The sequence below is a fragment of the Herpailurus yagouaroundi genome, unplaced genomic scaffold, assembly GCF_014898765.1.
Source record: "Herpailurus yagouaroundi ecotype Mexico unplaced genomic scaffold, PumYag 163, whole genome shotgun sequence".
In the NCBI taxonomy this organism is placed as follows: domain Eukaryota; kingdom Metazoa; phylum Chordata; class Mammalia; order Carnivora; family Felidae; genus Herpailurus; species Herpailurus yagouaroundi.
Window position 1 is genome coordinate 13,955,246 of NW_024412404.1, and position 20,220 is coordinate 13,975,465.

A 20,220-nucleotide genomic window follows, 5' to 3' on the forward strand; every position below is an offset into this window, starting at 1 on the left:
GAAAAAAACAGACAACTCAATAGACAACGATGGCAAGAGATTTGAATAAGCACATCTTAAAAAGAAAATGCAAATGGCTAATAAAAAGGTCTCAGCCTCATGAGTGATCAGGAAAATGCTATAGATATCCAAGAGAAATGAAAGCATGTTCACACAAAAACTTGTATGGGAATATTCATAGCAGCATTATTCATAATAGCCAAAAAGTGGAAACAACCCAAATGTCTATCAGTTGATTAATGGATAAATAAAATATGGTATATCCATTCAGTGGAATGGATTTATTACTTGACAATAAACAGAAATGAAGTACCAATACGTGCTACAAATGGATGAACCTTAAAAGAAGGCAGACACGAAAGGCTCAGGTTGTATGATTCCATTTGTATGAAATGTCCAGAAGGCAACTCTGTAGAGGCATAGATTAGTAGTTGTCTGGAACTGGAGATGTCAAGGGAGATAGGAAGTGACTACTGAAGAGTACAGGATTTCTTTTGGGGATGATAAAAATGTTGTAAAATTGATTGCAGTGATGGTGGTGCAACTTCATGAATACACTAAAAACCATTGAACATTACACTTTAAATGGGTGAATTGTATATGAATTATATCTCAGTAAAGCTGTTTCTAAAAATGAAGTAGTACTTCTACACACACACACCAGAATGGCTAATATTTTTCTTTTAACTGGCAACACCAAGTATTGGCAAGGATATAGAATGATGCCAACTCTCATATCCTACTGATGGGAGTATAATTGGTACAATTGTTTTAGAAACCTGTTTGATATCACTTCTTAACTTGAACACAGGCATACCTTATTATCTAGGATCTCCATTCATAGGTATATATCCAACAGAAGAGTTAAGCCCAAAAATGTTCTTGCCAGCATTATTCATAATAGCCAAAGCCTGGAAGCAACCAAAAGTCTATCAGTAGTACAATGGATAAATAAATTGTGATGTAGTCATACAATAGAATGTAACATAGCAATGGAAATGAGTGGACTATAAAAGGATGAATATTGCAAACATAGTATTAAGTGAAAGTAGCCATACGGAATACCTACTGTCTGACTCTATTTTTATTAAATTCAAAAAACAGGTAAAACTAAGCCATAGAGTTGAAAGGGATGCATACTTAAGTAGGAAAGCTATAAAGAAAGAAAGAAAACAATTACCATTAAGGGCAAGATAGTGATTCATTTTGGGAGAAAGGAAAGGTTAATAATTGGGAAGGCACAAGGAAGCCTTCTTGGTTGTTGGCAGTGTTAGATTTTCTTTATCTGGTGATGATTAACATATTCACTTAGTGATGATTCATTGTGATGTACATTTTTGTTTTGTATACACTTACGTGTCTGTTTCACAATAAAAAATGTTTAAGAAATAAATATTTAACACAACACATCAGTATGTATCTTTATAACTGTGCACGTGTATTGAATCTGATCAACAGTTAGTAGATGCTTATTTTGTAAAGATAGTATTCTAAGGGGCATTCTAAGGGCTAATAATTTAATTTCTCCTTTATTTTTGTAGGAATATGTTTATCCAGAAGCCAGAGACAGACAATACTTATTATTTTTCCATAAAGGAGCCAAAAAGTCACGTTTTGACCTAGAGAAATATAATCAACTCAAGGATGCAATTGCTCAGGTAAGTTTTCCAAAAATAAAAATAAATTCCAGTCCCATTTTGTATGGTGCTATAGTATTTCAACGGGTAAACTCTGAAAGAATGAGCCAACCCTCTTCTTCCTATGTAAATTATTCCTCAGTTGATAAAAATGACTATTTTAGCATGGATGCCTCTCTGGAAAGTTTTAGAACACAAGCAGGTGAAAAGATGATGGGTCATGTCTGTCCTGTTAACTCTAGCATATTGAAATTTGTAGAGCTATGTTTACTTTTTGTTCTTTAAGTTTGTCTATTCTTTTTAACATTTTAATTTTTTTTTTTTTTAGAGACAGAGAGAGAACAAGCAGGGGAGGGGCAGAGAGAAAAGGAGAGAGAGAATCTCAAGCAGGGCTTGATCTCACAAACCATGAGATCATGACCTGAGCCAAAATCAAGAGTCAGATGCTTAACTGACTGAGCCACCCAGGCATCCCAAAAGTTGGCTTTTTTTACTTTTCTCCCTTTTAAAAATCTTTTACAGTAATTCAAATGTTTTCCACCTATAATGTGTGGTAGCAATGGGGCAAAAATAAAATCCAGGTAAGAGAGACCACTAGAAGTGTTTGCCAGGCACAAGTCAGAGTTTATTGAACTAGAAGATACTTTTTTTATTTTTTTAATTAAAAAAATTTTTTTTCAATGTTTATTTTTGAAAGAGACAGAGCATGAGCAGGGGAGGGGCAGAGAGAGAGAGAGAGAGGCAGAGAATCTGAAGCAGGCTCCAGACTGTGAGCTGTCAGCACAGAGCCCAATATTTTCTTTTTAATTTGTTTAATGTTTATTTATGTTTGAGACAGAGAGACAGAGAAAGACAGAGGGCAAACAGTGGAGGGGCAGAGAGAGAGGGAGACACACAATCCGAAGCAAGCTCCAGGCTCTGAGGTGTCAGCACAGAGCCCGAAGCAGGGCTGGAACTCACGAACCATGAGATCATGACCTGAGCCAAAGTCAGATGCTTAACCCACTGAGCCACCCAGACACCCCAAAGATGCTTTAAAAAAAAAAAGATTGATGTAACTATTTTCATAATAGTTACCTTTCAAAATTCTGAGTATGCCTCCCTCTGATATCTTTGATTTCAGTAAATAAATCTTCATTTCTCCTCTCTGCAGTCTTATATGACTTTAGAGATTTTTCAAAAATTTCTAGAAGCTCTTCCTTTTTAATGTTTTAATTTAAAGCTTTCCTCTTTAATGTTTGGTTGCCCTTCTCTGTCCCTTTTTGGTGATGGGTTGTGCTTTGAATAGGCTTAGTCTGCCTTCCTGCCTTGGCCTAAGTGGACTGGTGTCTTCTGTTGCTCCGTGTGGTGGTTCTCAGCTGGAGGGAATGCACCAGATCATCTCTGGAGCTGTTAAAAATACAGATGCTTCAGCCTCACCCTGAGCCTATTAATCCAACTCCTCAGGGTTGAGGTCCAGCGTGTGTGAATTTTGAAAGTGCTGTTGTTGACAGCAAATCTGTTTTTTTTTTTTTTAAACTAAGTGAAAAACTTAAAACAACTATTGGACAAACAACTAAGGTCTGGGGCATAATTAAAATTATAAATTTGAATCTCCATAAATTAAAGTTCTGGATCCAGACAAAGGCTTGTGAAACGGCTTTTCTCTCGAGAAATGCCATCAAGGTACATCAGATGCTCCCCCATGTTCTTGGATCCCCAAGTCCTGGCCTATTGACAGCATAGGCCTTCAGCCTCTTCTGAAGGCTCTGTTGACAGCTGAAACTGCGGGGACAGACTTCCATTCTGGTCCCCCTTTGTAGTCCTGTGCCTTTAAACCCCTTTGCCTCTCAGGCACTCTTATCTTAAAAGTAATTGAGATGATTTCTGTGATTCATAGTGATGCAGAAAAGAAAATTTCATTTTCTCTGGAGACAGTAATATCACTGAACGCTTCACTAGCCAGTTTTTCTCACCTTTTGTTTCTATTTTAGGCAGAAATGGACCTTAAGAGACTGAGAGACCCATTACAAGTACATCTGCCCCTTCGACAAATTGGTGAAAAAGATTGATCTGCAAAGAGCCTCTGAATCCTGGCAGAAAGAACACCTGTTTATAACTATTGCCTTTTTAATTAAAGCATTGCAGGTGGAAGCTGGGAGCCATGTCGGGGTAGAGGGTTTTTACCTTTAATTAAAAACAAAAACAAAAAGGATCTTAGGGAAGAAGGGAATGTTAAAATCTGAGGATCAGGCTTTGTGGAATGTAAGCTCAAAGGGCTTAGTGAATATTGTCTTAATCAAGCATCTTAGTTTCTGGATGAAAATGATGCATTATACAGTTGAGAGATTCATAAAGAGAAAAGGATGCTGGGGGTGTTCCTTTCTTGCATCTTCTTTGCAGGGTCAGCAAAACAGTAACACACCAGCACCCCACTCAGCTCTAATTTTTTTTTAATTTAACTTTTCTTATTTTTGACATAGGAGTAAATGAATATACCAGAAAAGCAAATCCTCAAGATATGTGGGTGGCAAACAGAGTCTGAGCCCGTGCCATTAGCATTTATTTTAAATTGGACCCAGTCTCTGCAAAGTTACCAGGAATCTCTCCTATTTGTGCCCTTTTCTGACCACCCACTCCTGTTGGTTACACTAATTTTATCCATATGATAGCTGGAACCAACTTACGACTGTTTGATAATTGACACTTTGGATTATCCCGTAATACCTTCTTAAATGTCTGTATATTCCAGTGCTCTGGATCAGTATCTAGGAATCATTGGCAACACTGCATGAGGTTGTTTTGTTTCGTTTCGTTTTGTTTTTTTACTAATTAATCTTTAAAAGGAGGCAGAGTTTCCCTCCTTTATTTAACTATCCTATTGATATTCCTCTCTCCCTCCACAACTCAAATCAGAGGGGGGGGGGGGGTTCAGCTGTATTACCAAATCAGGAAGATGTAAGGTTTACAGATTGGCTAAAAAATCATGGCTCTCTAGCCATTTCAGAACCAGAATAATTTCAATGCTGTTAGTCTGCTTGTGTGACAGCATTCCAGCCCACCCAGGTGGTGCTGCCTTGTCTGGAGATTTTGTTAATCTTGAAGGACACACACTTCCACGCTGTTTGTGAGCCCTCCCACCTCCACCACTTTAATAGTTGTAAATCAAGTGTGTGGATCTCAAAGGGTGCAATTTATCTTTATACAAGAATACATTTCTATGGCTTCCTTCAACCTGCCCTCTTCACCCTATTTTTTCTTATCTTAAATTGAGAGAAGGAAGAATTAATCTTATACTCTATCAAAATATTTTCTACCATACTTCCAGATGACATCTGCAGTTGAAGAGTCAAAGGAATCTGTGTCTAATATCCTGTTTTGCACTACGGTGGGGGACAGGATGGAAAGGATGATGAGGCTTGCCACACAGCTGATTGGCGTTTTCTTTCACATGATTCATCCCTCCTCATTGTGGCAAGGAGTTTTCTTTCTCATTTTCTTCCTCCTTTGGGATCATTGTGTATGAAAAGAAACACTTTAGGCGACAAACCCAGACTCCAGGTGCCTTGTAGAGGTCGAAGGCTAGCCAGGACCGCCGCCGCTGCTGCCGCCACCCCTTCCACTGGCATGTTGGAATGAAAGGGCGCATGTCCCCCCTTCCCTCCCCCCAGTCGTTCAGCCCCTCCCCTCATTTATTTTTGTTAAGTTAATGTGAATTATTTTTAAATCATTTATCCTGTTTGTGTGCAGGGTTTTTAAGAAGAAACAGCACAGTGCAATGAGCAAATCCTTTCAGGGTGTGTGGGAGGCAAGGGAGGGAAGATGTGGAGAAAAGTCCTTTACACAAATAGCAAAATACTGAACATGTGTAAAATCCTGTATCATTTATGAAATATGTATAAAAAGCAATGTACCTTCTGGAACAATAAATACTTATTCAATTTTTGAACTATAGCATCTTATTCTTTAAAGCAAAACCAAGAAAACAAAACCTTATTTTCCTGTAATTCTAGGTGGAGAAGCGTCTACTTCTAAAATTAATTTTTATAAAACTACTATTTTGAAACTAAATTTGGTTACTAGAGCCCGTATTTTAAAAACAGGCATTTCATTCATGCCTCCTGAATCTAAAATGGTCAGTATTTTCCTAATTTTCCAGAGCTACCAGAGGTTAAGTGACTTCTACAGCCGTAATAAAGCCAATGGCAAGACTGAGACCAATATCCTTATCTCCTGACTACCAGGAAAATTTTCTATTGTATCAGACCACCAGATTGCCCAGTGTGGTCTTCTGGACTTCCGAAAGTTGTTCAAGAATGAACCAAGATTAAATATTCGTTATTTTAAGAGTTTGTATGATCACCAAACAGGAAAATATCACATGCTACCTAATCCATTGATGGCCTATCAAAAATCATATGTTAAACGTTAAATGTCTGACTGTATTTAGTGCAGTGTGAGATGTACTGAGAGCAGACATCCCTGAGACTGAAGTAAGGTAGAAGAAAATAAGATTGAAAACGTTAAGCCACTGTTTGGTTTCAGCAAATAATGTCTACACATTCCACGACATTGTTAGGCTTCAGTGAATTTTCAGTGGAGATAGATAATAGAGAGTTAAATCCATTAGTGAGTGTAGATAATGCAGTTTTGCTAAGGGATAATAGGCTTTTAGAGATGGAAAAAGTAAAAGGGTTCTCACGGTATGATTGCTGGAGCAGCAACCTGGTATGTCCTTGTTAAAAATGCAATTTCTCTGATCCCCACTGAATCAGAAACTAGGCACTGGGCCAGCAATCTGTGTGTAATAAGCTCTTCTGGTGATTCCGATGGGAACCGTTGGTCTAGTCAGCCCAGTGCTTTAAAGAGAAGGAAACAGGCACAGAGAAGACGTCTATGTCCCAACCCATCAGTGCATTCCTGTGACCAAACAACCAGACCGAGTAACGGAGAATTGGCGAGTGTGGTGAATATGGTAAATGGAAACAATAGAGCTCATGTCACCTGTACTGCTGTATCTTGCTTCTCAAGGGTTGTGGTGAGGACATAGTAGATGCTTACAAAAACAAATAGGTTGAATTTTTAAAATCAATCTAGAGAGATTTCACAGAAAAGTGGAATTTCTTGGATTCTGGAACTCAGTTTCACCAAAACTGTTGAGAATTGTAATTCATTTTTATCACTGCCAACGATCTTTAGTTTGTTGCTCTCCCAAGTAAGTACAAACTTGTTCTCTTCCAGAATGCACTACATAGTTACATCCTTAGGATAAATGTATAGGCTAATTTGTAATGAATTCTACTGAATATAAAATGACCCACTATATAAATTTTCATTTGCATATGTTTTATAAATTCATCATCCACTGAGCAATCCCTCCTCAAAAATATCTTCTGCTCCTGTGACTCGACTCTTGAGTTTCCTTCTTTAAATCTCTGACTACTTCTTGGCCTCGTTTGCAGTGTCCCCTTCCTCTGCCCACATCTGATGTTCGGCTTCTCTGGGATTCCATCTTGGGCCCCATTTTCCATAGATGATCTCACTCACTCCCCTCCCCCATTTGTAAGCTGGTAGCTCTCAGATTGTTAGGTAAACTCCGATCTCTCCCGAACAGCAGAATGGTTCATCTGCCTCCTAACTGATCTATTTCCTGCATTCCTCCAGTGCATTAAATTCCTTCAGTGTCACCAGAATATTTTTGTTTTTTAATTTCTAACAGCACGTACTTTAGAAAAATAAGAAAATATGAACAAGAATTAACATTAAATATGGGAAAGGAGACGCTATAAAACACCACAAGGAGCAGTCAAAGCAATCTAGAACGTGAGACATTCTATAGGACAAATGACTGGCTTTCCTCAACAAATGGTGCAAGCATTGAGGAAAAGGGAGGGACCATTCTAGATTAAGAGAATTTAAGAGCTATAACTCTATGCAATGTATGGCTCTTGTTTGAATCCTGACTTCAAACTAGCCATGCAAATTTTGAAACAGTTGGGGGAATTTTAATATGAAATGACTATTAGTACTAAGTTTTCATAGTAGTAAGAATGACATTACAGTTATGTAAAAAAGGCCATATGTTAGAAATGCATCTTGGTATATAAATAAGATTGACAAAATATTAGTAATTGCAGCTGGGTATTATTCTTTCTACTTTTGTATACATTTGAAATTTTTCATCATAAAAAATTAAAATGAAATGGCAGGTCAACTAAAAAGGAAAAAATAGGAATAAGAAAAAAAAAGTCCTACCATCCTGGGAATGCTTGTTTACAGAACCAGAGGGCTATCTGGTAAAAGTCCTTGACTCTGGCCATCAATCCTGGCAGCAAATCTGAGTTTATCTCACGCACACGTCCTCTGTTTCTCTGCAACACATATGAAGCACTCAGATGGTCTCTCAGGGACAGGAAACTGCAGGGTTTTGTTTTCTCTGTTAAGAGCACCAACTCCTTAACTGCAATGAGACGGTTCCTCAGTCCCAGATGCATCCATTGCTGCCATCAAATTGCAACTTAATAAGCTAAAAATGGTCAGATCGCCTGTGTTCTGCTATCATCTGCTAGTGATAAAGTAGCTAACTATAAATTTAGATCAACAGAAACCCCTTGCTAGAGCTTTCCACTCTAGAGCACTGTAAACTCTGTACTTGCAGGAACACTTTTACCTTTAGTCACTGTCAAAGACCAGAGACAGCATGGCACTTGGCCCCTAGTAAGCACTAATATTTAATTGAACTGAAACCCTTAGAGGAAAGGGGCCACCCCAATTTGGATGCCACTTAGCATAGGAAAAAAATGTGACAAGAGATTAAGAAGACACATTTGTGAACTACTTCCTAATACAAATATCCCTTCCCTAGTCACTAGAAATGTGGCTATAGGACAAGAAATATAAATAGTGTACGAATGATAGAAGCCCAAAGCATCAGATCAAGGTGGTAAGAGTAGGAAACTTTGATATCATTCAGATCCTGGTTTAATATAGTATTTAAAAACACAATCTTTCGGGGGACCTGGCTGGTTCAGTTAGTAGAGCATGCAACTCTTGATCTCAGGGTCATGAGTTCAAGCCCCATGTTGGGCATGAAACCGACTTAAAAAAAAAAACAAACAAAAAAACGCTGGCTTAGTCAGTTAAGTGTCAGACTTGATTTCAGCTCAAGTCCTGATCTCATGATTCATGAAATTGAGCCCCGCGTTGGGCTCAGCGCTGACAGCACAAAGCCTGCTTGGGATTCTCTTTCTCCCTCTCTCTCTGCCCCTCCCCCCCTGCCAAATAAATAAATAAACATTGTTTTAAATGGTAAAAAAATAAAATAAAATAAAAACTTGTCCTCTACCCTTCTCTTTCTCCTCCCTTTACCTTATCTCCCGTACTAGTGCTTGCCAAGTCCCAGGTGTCCACACACTGTAGAATGTCAGGGAGCTGGCAGACTCTGGACCTGTAATTACCAAAGGTTGTCTGGGGACACATAATATGCAGGTCCCTTCATTTTGCCTCTTTTGTCTAAAAATGAAATTCTAGTAAGCGTCACTTTCGGTGTTGTTACTTTTAATGAGTGAGTCATTCCGAATTTGAAGCCTCTACCTCTTCGTGTGAGAATTAGTAAAATAAGGAACCCTAAACCATTTTAATTTGGAACAGAAAGACACTATGAAAACTGAGGTGTTGCTGCTGGAATTGGTAAAAACACAACTTAAACCTTCTTTTTAGGAAGTTTTGAGACCAAAGACCATAATAAAGCACACTTAGGAGCTTGCTTCAAGAGAATGTTGTCCCTAATCCACACGTCTCCTTACTACTTTTTAGTGTGCCTTTATAAACTCCTTCACCATCTGACCAAGACATTTCCTAATGACCAGGGCCAACAATTTGGCTTTATCCCATTCTCATTTCATAAGCAATGAATGGCACGGCTGCAACACCATGAAATTAATTCCTAGAAGTCACAAAACAAGATTTTGACACAAGGGGATGTCCCTCACTTAGGTTCCCTTCTGGATAAGATACCGGAGGCCTTGGTGCAGGGAATTCTTGAGAGAAAACAATAGGAGGATGAGGGATTGTGACGGGCTTTCTCCCCCACTGAAGAAAAACATCAATAACCCTGTTGACAGCGTAAAGCAGTGCTTCTATCTGGGGTCAAGGCCAGAACAATGGACACCTTATCCCACTCATCCTCTTCCTCTGATAAAGCCCCAACCAGTACTGTTAAGTCTTTTTTCGTAAGAGCCTAGTGACCTTTTTCAAAAACTGCTTGAAAAAGAAGAGACGAAGGACAACTGGAATTAAGAGGATTTCCAGTCTGTTGCGGTGGCTGGTCTAGAAGATGTCTCAATTCCTGCTTCTCACCTGCGTCTTTCTCACCATCACACCTGCATCACCAATGGGTGAGTCTTGTGTCACATACTTGGCACAACGCACTTTTTGATATCGGAATTTGCTATTATGAACAGATAATTAAGAACTAGGTTCCAATATCTTAAATACTGGTTCTAGAATAGTATAAGAAAATGTATGATAACCTATGATAGATACATTTTCAAAGAATTTCTGTTTCATGTTCCAGTTAGCCTCTTGCCCAGGCATCCAGAATTTCCATGGATTTGCCACAACCAACAGCTTTCCACAAGCTAAATATTTCTTGGAGTACATGTAAAAAGAATTCTAACTTCTTTATATTATAGGCACTTGTAGAATTCCAACTTTAAGAGCGAAAAAAAAAATAATCTTTAGAGTTGAGGATAGAGGGGTTTTTTTTTTGGTTGGTTGGTTGATTGGTTTTTTTGTTTTGTTTTGTTTTTAATGAATTCAAGGGACTGAATGAAAGCTCTATCCCCACGAAAGGCACAGATCTGGATAAATTGAACTTCTCAGTCTAGACATCTGTAAATAAGAACTTTTTGCATAGACTGAGTGAATCATAAACTCTCTCCCTTCTCAGGCTTGGCACAAGACTGGCCAACGAGGCAAAACAAAGTTTCAGTTCCAGTTACTAACACATTTCTCCTTTTTCCAATAGAATTTAAGTTCTAATTGGAAGAGAGAGTAAGAGGAGATCGAGATGGACAGAGCCATCCTGCTTGGCACTTTTGAGTAGCTCTGTTTAATTGACCCCGATTTATTTCTTCAGGGTAACTCAGGTCTTACTCTAGCACCTTTAAGGATGCACATTAAAAATAGGCTTGAGACCCCAAGGAGATGTGAAAATTAAGGTAATGTGGTATCCTGGATGGGATCCTAGAATAAAGACAAAGGCAAAAATTAAGGAAATCTAAACTATGGACTTGAGTTAATAATAATGTATCACCTTCGGATCATTAACTGTGGAAAAGGTACTGCAACTAATGTACAATGTTTCATAATAGGGGAAACTGGGCACAGAGTATATGGAAACTCTCTGTACTATTTTCTCAATTGTTCCCTAAATCTAATATTGTTCTTAAAAAATAGTCTATTAGAAAAAGATAGACTTGAGCTAGGTTTAATCACCCGTATCTTCTGCCAATAACTAACCAAGACTTGCCCCAGCAAAAGTAGCCTCCACCACCCGGAAGCTTCTGTTTGCCTTTCTTCCCATTCTTTACTGCTTACTCTCCAATACCTCTTGTTCCCACCCATCATACATCTTCTCTCTTCCCAGATCTTTTGGTTTTTTAAAATTTATTTATTGCAGCCCTTCTAGAACTTTGTCTCGATGCCAAAAGCGAGATAAATAAAGGGAGGCAAACCATGACAGTCTCTTAAAAACAGAGAACAAACTGAGGGTTGATGGGGGTGGAGGGTGGGATAAATGGGTGATGGGCTTTAAGGAGGGCACTTGTTGGGACGAGCACCGGCTTCTGTATGTAAGTGATGAATCACTGGGTTCTACTCCTAAAGCCAAGACTATACTGTATGTTAACTAACTTGAGAATTAAAAAGAATGAATGAATGAATGAATGAATGAATGAATGAATGAATGAATTAACGACTTTGGGAGCTGGGGAGCCCCGAGGGAGGGTCTTCCCCTATAGGAGAGGGGAAGTGAAAGAAAAAAAGGAGGGGAGGGAAAAGAGAGGAAGTGAGAGCGCAGGAAGTACAGGGGAAGAATAGGAACTGGGAGGACCGGAGACGGAAGGAAGGACACTGGGGGCGCCTGGACCCAGTCCTAGGGGTGGCATCCCCCCCACCTGGAGGGCTGGAGATGGAAGGGTGGGGACGCTGGCTGACTTTGCTCTCTGCACTTGGCCCCCGTGAGGTGCCAGCCCTGGGGACACACAAGCTTCCGTGCATCCCAGACGGGGGTCCGCGGATGGGGGACCTCAGGCAGGAATCCTGGCCAAGACGGAGGACTTTCCTGGCAGGGCTGGCCCGGGACTCAACTTTGCAAGGAACCGATGGAATTGTTCGTTTTGAAGGTCTCCCATTTAAGGAGTGTATACATCAGCAATTTAGGATGCAGCATGCATAATACTGAATGCCAGACTCCACACTGAGAGACTGAAAACAGGAATTCACACCAGTGGCCAGATTATTAAAGGATCTAAGGAGTGGAGAGGAATGGGTGTATTTAATGTTAGAAAATATTGCATGGGTAACTTAAAAATATATTTATTTTACAGAACATAGTCGGTAAATTTCCCCTATTTGTGCCATATGTTCCCTTCAATGAGGGGAAGTGAACTTTTAACAAATAACACCAAAAAATGACAGTTACATTTAAGGGAAAACTTTATAAATCATGAAATAGTTGTTGAGGGAGGTTTAGGAATTTCTGCAAAAGCCATTAAAAGTTGAGTACCTAACCATTTCTTATAAAATTGGAGCCAAGGAGATCAACCAAATATTTCTATGAATTTATAATCACCTGCAAAATTGCCCTGGAAACCTTGCTTCTTAAGAGAATCACAGCTGGGAGAGCAGATGAGGGAATTTTTCCCTTTTGAGAGAGGAGAGAGTCTGTATGAGGACATTTCCTGCCCTCAAGTGACATCGCATACGGTCTAAGGCGCAGCTGGAATATCTCAGGCACATTTTAAAAGAGAGAGAGAGAGGCTCCTGCCATGTGCAACTCTGCAAATGTGTTATTTCCAGAAAGTGCAATAGCCTTACTTCCTCTCGCAAAATTTCATATTCTCTTTGGGGCCATTAGCACTAGGCTACACCCTCCTCTACATGTGACTGAATTTAGAGAGAAAATTGGAGTTCAAAAGTAGACTTAGAAAATTCAAAATATTTTCTAGACAACTTAAACTTTATGATCATGGTCCATCCACAGTTAATTATTGTGCAGTATTTGCTAAAACTGAATTTCTGTCTACAAAGCGCATTGGTCTTAATGTGAATTCCCTGACTACAATGTCAGGTAAGTTGGCCTCATGTGCATTACAAAGGATAGTAGTACTCTCTGGCTGGTATTCCTTTCTAGAATTTCTTGGTTTTATAGATTCTTCATAAAGACAATTTGCCTATATTCATTCCATGTTTCCTTGAAGTTGAGGGAAGCAGTGACAATATAGAGGATATTGGTGTCTTGAGTCATTAAAATATTTTTGATGAGATGTTTGTCCATGTGATTTATGCACTACAAAGGCATGCTTGAGAAATTTGGCTGTAGGATGATGCCGTAGCTCATTGTTTATATACAAAAAGTTCCTATTTTCAATAAGTTTTCAATATATGCCAACATTCCCTTTGAGAATATCTTTGCTGATTACTTGTCAGTGTACTGTGTATTTCAAAACAGTGGATTTGTGCCAGAGGCATTTTCCTTTTCAGCGGGATGAGCTGTGCACCTTTATTCACAAGTCAAACTTTCCAACAGTGCAAAATGTCATTCACAGTCTTGCTTACAAATGACCATCCAAATACTTTGTTTAAATGTCTTAGATGAAAAGCTTACAACACTGAGATACGGCCTCTCCATTAGTCCATAGCTGAACTAAAATCCCTCCCTGCAATAGTCTGCTCTTGCTCTAATAACAGAATACCTACATTTGTGAAAACTGATGCATACTCTTCAATCTTTTTTTCTCCAAAGTATAGTTCTCTGCTTCTTCCCCAGTTGGTAATTTTTAGGTTCCCTTCCGAGTCTGGTCACTGGACCCCAGATTTGTCCATACTTTCATATAATATAGCCTCTAGGTGAACACAATACTCAAAATATTGTCTGACTCGAACAGAGTTCAGTGAAACTATAATCCTAAACTCCCTTGATCTGAACAACTACCCTTCTATCAAATGATTACTCTGGATAAAAAGTTGAGTCCAACACTAACACTAAACCATAAATAGATTTGAAATAATTTTTGCAGCAGGCATTATAAAATATGTTTAAGTCAACTTGAGGCATCTTAAACAGCTACTGTTTGGGCTTTTAGATTATTTCTTTCTTAGGCCCCTCCCCCCCCCAAAACAGTGCCAAAATGTAAGATGAAGTAGGTGGACTCAAGCTTTCGCCCTTGTAATCGGAAACACCACAAGGTGCCTGCCTCTGAGGTGTCTGTTTCATCCCCAGCCCTAGATCCCTGCTCTGCTTACATCAGTTTGAATGAGCCATGGAGGAACACCGACCACCAGTTCGATGAGTCTCAAGGCGCCCCTCTATGTGACAACCACGTGGATGGGGAGTGGTATCGCTTCACAGGCATGGCAGGGGATGCCATGCCCACCTTCTGCATACCTGAAAACCATTGCGGAACCCATGCACCTGTCTGGCTCAATGGTAGCCACCCTCTAGAAGGTGATGGCATCGTGCAACGCCAGGCCTGCGCAAGCTTCAGCGGGAACTGCTGCCTCTGGAACACCACGGTGGAGGTCAAGGCTTGTCCGGGCGGCTACTACGTATATCGTCTGACCAAGCCCAGTGTCTGCTTTCATGCCTACTGTGGTCGTGAGTACCTTCTCTGTGCTCTTTTCCTCCCCTATGGGGGCCAGAGACGGCATCAGAAAAATGCTGTATGAAATTGGGCTATCGTAGTATCTCAGAGTCTAAATAACATTGATTTAGAGTCACAGGCAACTTCAGATTGTGATTTCTGTGATCTGTTCTTAGATTTCTGAAGATGTCCTGAAGAAACAGAAAGGGAAAGGAACTATGACTTTGATCAGTTCTTTTTTATTTTGCCTTTGTTCCACTCAAACAAAACATTAGAAAATGAAATATTGACTTGGGTTATTTCAATAGTGGATTTCTAACCTTTTTGAGAATGGAGAACCCTTTTTTAAGATATATATCAGACATCCATAAGGTAGTACTGTGCTTAGTATCCATTGATTTTTTTAAATGATATGTAATGGGAAAAACCTGCTTGAGATCAGTAGTATTTTAAAACAAATGTTTGTGTTATTAATCCCATCAAAATCTGCATGCATTTAAAATTTTTTTAATGTTTATTTATTTTTGAGACAGAGAGAGACAAAGCACGAGCAAGGGAGGGGCAGAGAGAGAGGGAGACTGAGAATCCTAAGCAGGCTCCAGGCTCTGAGCTGTCAGCACAGAGCCCGAAGTGGGGCTTGAACTCATAAGCTGTGAGATCATGACCTGAGCCGAAATCAGACACTTAAAAAAAAAAAAATCTGTATGCATTTAAAAAATAGAGTACAGGGGTGTCTGGGTGGCTCAGTCAAGCGTCCAACTTTGGCTCAGGTCATGATCTTACGGTTCGTGGGTTCAAGCCCCACATTGGGCTCTATCTGATAGCTCAGAGCCTGGAGCCTGCTTCGGATTGTGTCTCCCTCTCTCTCTGCACCTCCCCCACTTATGCTCTGTCTCTCTCTGTGCCTCAAAAATAAATAAATGTTTTAAAAAAGTCTTTTTAAATAAAAAATAAAATACATAGAAGAATAGGGCATAACACTTATTTAATCTACAGCTCGTATTTGGTGAGGTTTTAGATTTGCAGAAACTATCACCTGGGGATCTGAAGTTGGGAACCATTGATCTAAATGACAGATGTCCCTGGGCAGTATCTCTGTCCAGTGGGTTACATAAACCCTGAACTATGAGAACTCTCAATGTTGGCCAAGAGCTCCTACCTCATGATTGAACCCATGAGGCTTTCTCATGAATGAGTGTCCTCTGGTCCTTAACCCCTCATGAAAGGTCGACCTTATCTTTCCACAGATTTTTATGACATCTGTGATGAGGACTGCCACGGCAGCTGCTTGGACACCAGTGAATGCACGTGCTCTCCGGGAACTGTGCTAGGCCCTGACAGGCAGACATGCTTCGGTAAGAAACTAATTGTGAGGTGGAAATAGGCCATTCACATCAAAAGGCAAATCAAAAACTTCCTGACTGTCATTTTTCTAGTTTGTGTCTCTAAACCCTTAGAACAGTATTTGCCTTTTTAGTTTGTGACTAAACCCTCAAACCAAATTTATACATGTGGAGGAACAGTCTAGACTCACACTGTCCAATACAGCAGCCCCTACCCATGTGTGGCTGTGGAGCTCTTGATATGTGGCCAGTGTGGGGGCCCTTGGGTGGCTCATTCAGTTATGCATCTGACTTTGGCTCAGATCATGGTCTCACAGTTCGTGGGTTTGAGCCTCGCATCCAGCTCTGCTCTGACAGCTCAGAGCCTGGAGCCTGCTTCGGATTCTGTGTCCCTCTCTCGCCCTGCTTCTCCCCCACTCATGCTCTCTCTGTCTCTCAAAAATAAATAAACATTTTAAAAAATTAAAAATTAAAAAAAAAGAAATGTGGCTAGTGTGATTGAAAAACTAAATTTTAATTTTACCCAATTTTAATTTAAAAACTGATACTTGAGGGATGTCTGGATGACTCCATTGGTTACGCGACTGACTCTTGATTTCGGCCCTGGTCATGATCTTGCAGTTCATGAGTTCAAGACCGCATCAGGCTCTGCACTCACAACACAGAGCCTGCTTCAGATCCTCTGTCTCCCTCTCTGCCCCTCCCCATTCTCTCTCTCTGTCTCTTTCTTTCTCAAAAACAAATGTTAAAAAAAATTTTTTTAAGTGATATTTTATTCAGTCATTGGAAAACCGAAAATGTTTGGGACAACTTGAGTAACCAACAGTAAATTTTATGACTCTAAATGCCAACCAAGTATTTCTCTTTTTTTAATGTTTATTTATTTGTTTGAGAGAAGGAGAGAGAGGGAGAGAGAGTGAGCAGGGGAAGATAGATTGAGAGAGGGAGAGAGAGAATCCCAAGCAGGCTCAGCGGTGTGAGCACACAACAATCCCATGACATGACCTGAGCTGAAATCAAGAGTCGGCCGCTTAGCCACCTGAGCCGCCCAGGGACTCCCCAACCAAGTAATTCAATGAAAAGTTAGCAACCAGGGAGCCTGGGTGGCTCAGTCGGCTGAGAATCCGACTCTTGATCTCAGCTCAGGTCTTGATCTTAGGGTTGTGAGTTCAAGCTCCAGTTCTATGCCCAGCATATAGCCTACTAAAAAAGAAGAGGAAAGGAAAGGAAAGGAAAGGAAAGGAGAGGAGAGGAGAGGAGAGGAGAGGAGAGGAGAGGAGAGGAGAGGAGAGGAGAGGAGAGGAAAGGGAAAAGGAAAAGGAAAAGGAAAAGGAAAAGGAAAAGGAAAGAAAATTTAGCATCCAAATTGAGATATGCTGTAAGTATAAAATACACACTAGATTCGTTCAAAAAAAATTTTAAATATCTCAATAATTTTAAAATTGATGTTATATTTAGAGGAAATATTTTAGACATATTGGATTAAATGAAATGTGTTCTTAGAATTTTTTTAATGTGACTGCTAGAAAGTGTTAAATTACTTACGTGGCTTGCTTTGTATTTCTGTCAGATGGCTTTGCTCTAGGATTGTCTAAGAACATACTCCTACAGCTGCACTAACATAATTTTGGTTTCTCTGAGTAGCAAGAAATGGGAGTCAGATAATTTTCTAGGAAATCTAGAGTTGTCTACTTACACTAAGTTTTTGTCTGTAACTGGAACAAAATAGAGTTTAAAAACCCAAGACTGAAGATCATATCTTTTCCCATTAATGTTATGACTCATAACATTAGTTTCCCATTAAGGTATTCAGACTCAAATAGGTTTAAAACACATCCAGGGACAACTGGGTGGCTCAGTTGGTTAAGTCACCGACTCTTGATTTCAGCTCAGGCCCTGATCTCATGGTTCATGGGTTCGAACCCTGCGTCTGGCTTTTCAATGAGAGTGTGGAGCCTGCATAGGATTCTCTCTGTCTCCCTCTCTCTCTGCCCCTCCCCAGCTCATGATCTCTCTCTCTCTCTCTCTCTCTCTCTCTCTCTCTCAAAAATAAATAAGCACTTAAAACACACCCAAAGAGAAAGGGAACACTGGCCCACACCTGCCTTTTCAAGAACAGTAACAGGTCAAATGGAACAGGGATTAAGTTGAAAGGAATATAAAAAGATTCTTATTGTAGAAAAGTTTATGTTCTTCAGCCTCCTTAATGAACCCCACTGACAACCCCATGGAGTATGTTTATGCCCTCCTGTGCCAGCTCTTAGGGATCTTGCATGATGGACTTCGTGTGATTTAATGCTAAAAGGTTTGGGATATAGGAGACGATTGTTCCCGTAATCTTCCCTAACTTCCTTCCCTAACCCCCTCTCTGTCACACACACACACACACACACACACACACACACACACACACACATACACGATGTGCTTGGGAAATATTTGGCTTCATTTTAAGACAGGCTTTGTTTCATTACTCAGCTTTTTTTTTTTTTTTTTTTAGTGTTTATTTTTGAGAGTGAGAGAGAGAGAGAGAGAGTGCAAACAGGGGAGAGGCAGAGAGAGAGGGAGACACAGAATCTGAAGCAGGCTCCCAGCTCTGAGCTGTCAGCACCAGCTGACTGAGCCACCCAGGCGCCCCTCAGCTTTTGTTTTAATATAACATTTGAATAGATAAGGTAATTAGATGGGTCCCAAATTGAACAGCTTGAATGGTATACAATGAAATGTCTAGCTCTCTGTCCTCCATTTGTCCCATTTGTCCCTTCTCCAACCCCATCTCAGGTAAACTCTTGTAATATTTTCTGATGTATGCTCCCAAGATTTCTTCAGGCAGATATAAAAAATGTAAATATGTATGTTTATTTACTGCCCTTTTTTTACACCAAAGGCTGCATATTGTACACATCTCTTGGTTAGCAATTTATGTTGGACATCTTTGCCTAGCAGTGTGTAGGGAAATCAACTCAGTTCCTATTCAAAGTCTGTCATGAATTCCCTGAAATTAAAGGCAAAGTTTTGTGTTAATGTAAGTTTTCCTTTATTTTAAAAAATATATATAATTTTAATTATTATTTTAAATTATGTTAATTTTTTAGCCCAAGAAAAGTGTAAAAGAAAATAATACAACAGGATTATTGGCCAGAATGATAAAATAATGTAATTCATGTACCCAGATTTAACTATAGTTCATTTTTTCTTCCATTTTTCTTTTTTTTTTTTTAAGTAAATCTTTTGTGGGGCACCTGGGTGGCTCAGTCAGCTAAGCATCCAACTTCAGCTCAGGTCATGATCTCTCAGCTTGTGAATTCAAGCCCCGCATCAGGCCCTGTGCTGACAGCTTGGAGCCTGGAGCTGCTTCAGATTCTGTCTCTCTCTCTCTCTCTCTCTCTCTCTCTCTCTGCCCCTACCCAACTCATGCTCTGTCTCTCTTTCTCTGTCTCTCTGTCTCAAAAATAAATAAGAATTTTTTAAAAAGTAAATCTTTTTTTTTTTTTATGTGTATTCATTTTGAGAGAGAGAGAGTGCACAAGAGCAGAGTAAGGACAGAAAGAGAGAGAGAGAGAGAGAGAGAGAGAGAGAGAGAGAGAGAGAATCCCAAGCAGGCTCCGTGCTGTGAGCACAGATCCCCATGCCCGGCTGAAACCTTCAAACTGTGAAATCATGACCAGAGCCAAAATCAAGAGTCAGATGCTTAACCCACTGAGCCACCCAGCTGCCCCCTTTTTCTTTTTAATGAAATTTTACAGATACAAATGAAGTCATCTCACTCCATCTCCTTTTTCATTTCCCTTTTCACCCTCTGGGAGTAATCACTGTTTTGAAACTAGTGTGTGTTCTTCTGGTCCCTGTTTTTATGCTTTTATTATTTATGTATGTACCCATAACAATATATAGCATTGTTTTTGTTCTTTTTCTTTAAATTTTTTTTAATTAAAAAAAAAATTTTTTTTTAACTTTTATTTATTTTCAAGACAGGGAGAGACAGAGCATGAACAGGGGAGGGCAAGAGAGAGGGAGACACAGAATCTGAAGCAGGCTCCAGGCTCTGAGCTGTCAGCACAGAGCCCGACGCGGGGCTAGAACTCACGGACCGCGAGATCATGGCCTGAGCCGAAGTCGGCCGCTTAACCGACTGAGCCACCCAGGCACCCCCATTGTTTTTGTTCTTAAAATTAACATAAAAATGATCCCTTACTCCATGTGTGAGATTTTCTCTAGAGTATACTCATAAAAGTAGAATTGCTGGGGCAGAGAGCATCTAAGGCCGTAAGTGACAGTTAACTCCCAAATACCAATGGTTTAAATCAGAAGTGTATTACTGTCTCGCATAAAAAGAGAAAAAAGAAAAAGAAAAAAATCAGTCTCCAGGTAAGCTGTCCAGGCTTGGGACAGAGT

At 39.8% G+C, this 20,220-nt stretch overlaps 2 protein-coding genes across 5 annotated transcripts in view; both read left to right on the forward strand.

The window, feature by feature from the left end:
* The window catches only part of MCU (mitochondrial calcium uniporter), a 211,017-nt gene extending 205,452 nt beyond the window's left edge, over positions 1-5,565 (forward strand). For 3 of the 4 annotated variants that reach the window (XM_040485341.1, XM_040485340.1, XM_040485343.1), the window contains 2 exons: positions 1,542-1,658; positions 3,611-5,565. In XM_040485341.1, the coding sequence (XP_040341275.1) occupies positions 1,542-1,658; positions 3,611-3,688 (195 nt within the window). In that variant the 3' untranslated portion in view covers positions 3,689-5,565. The remainder of the gene's footprint in view (positions 1-1,541; positions 1,659-3,610) is intronic. The other variant, XM_040485342.1, reaches the window with a different exon arrangement.
* A 3,403-nt stretch (positions 5,566-8,968) lies between these two features.
* Positions 8,969-20,220, forward strand: part of OIT3 (oncoprotein induced transcript 3) — a 30,540-nt gene continuing 19,288 nt past the window's right edge. The window contains exons 1-3 of the mRNA XM_040485345.1: positions 8,969-10,012; positions 14,122-14,496; positions 15,730-15,837. Coding sequence (XP_040341279.1) covers positions 9,952-10,012; positions 14,122-14,496; positions 15,730-15,837 — 544 coding nt within the window. The 5' untranslated portion in view covers positions 8,969-9,951. The remainder of the gene's footprint in view (positions 10,013-14,121; positions 14,497-15,729; positions 15,838-20,220) is intronic.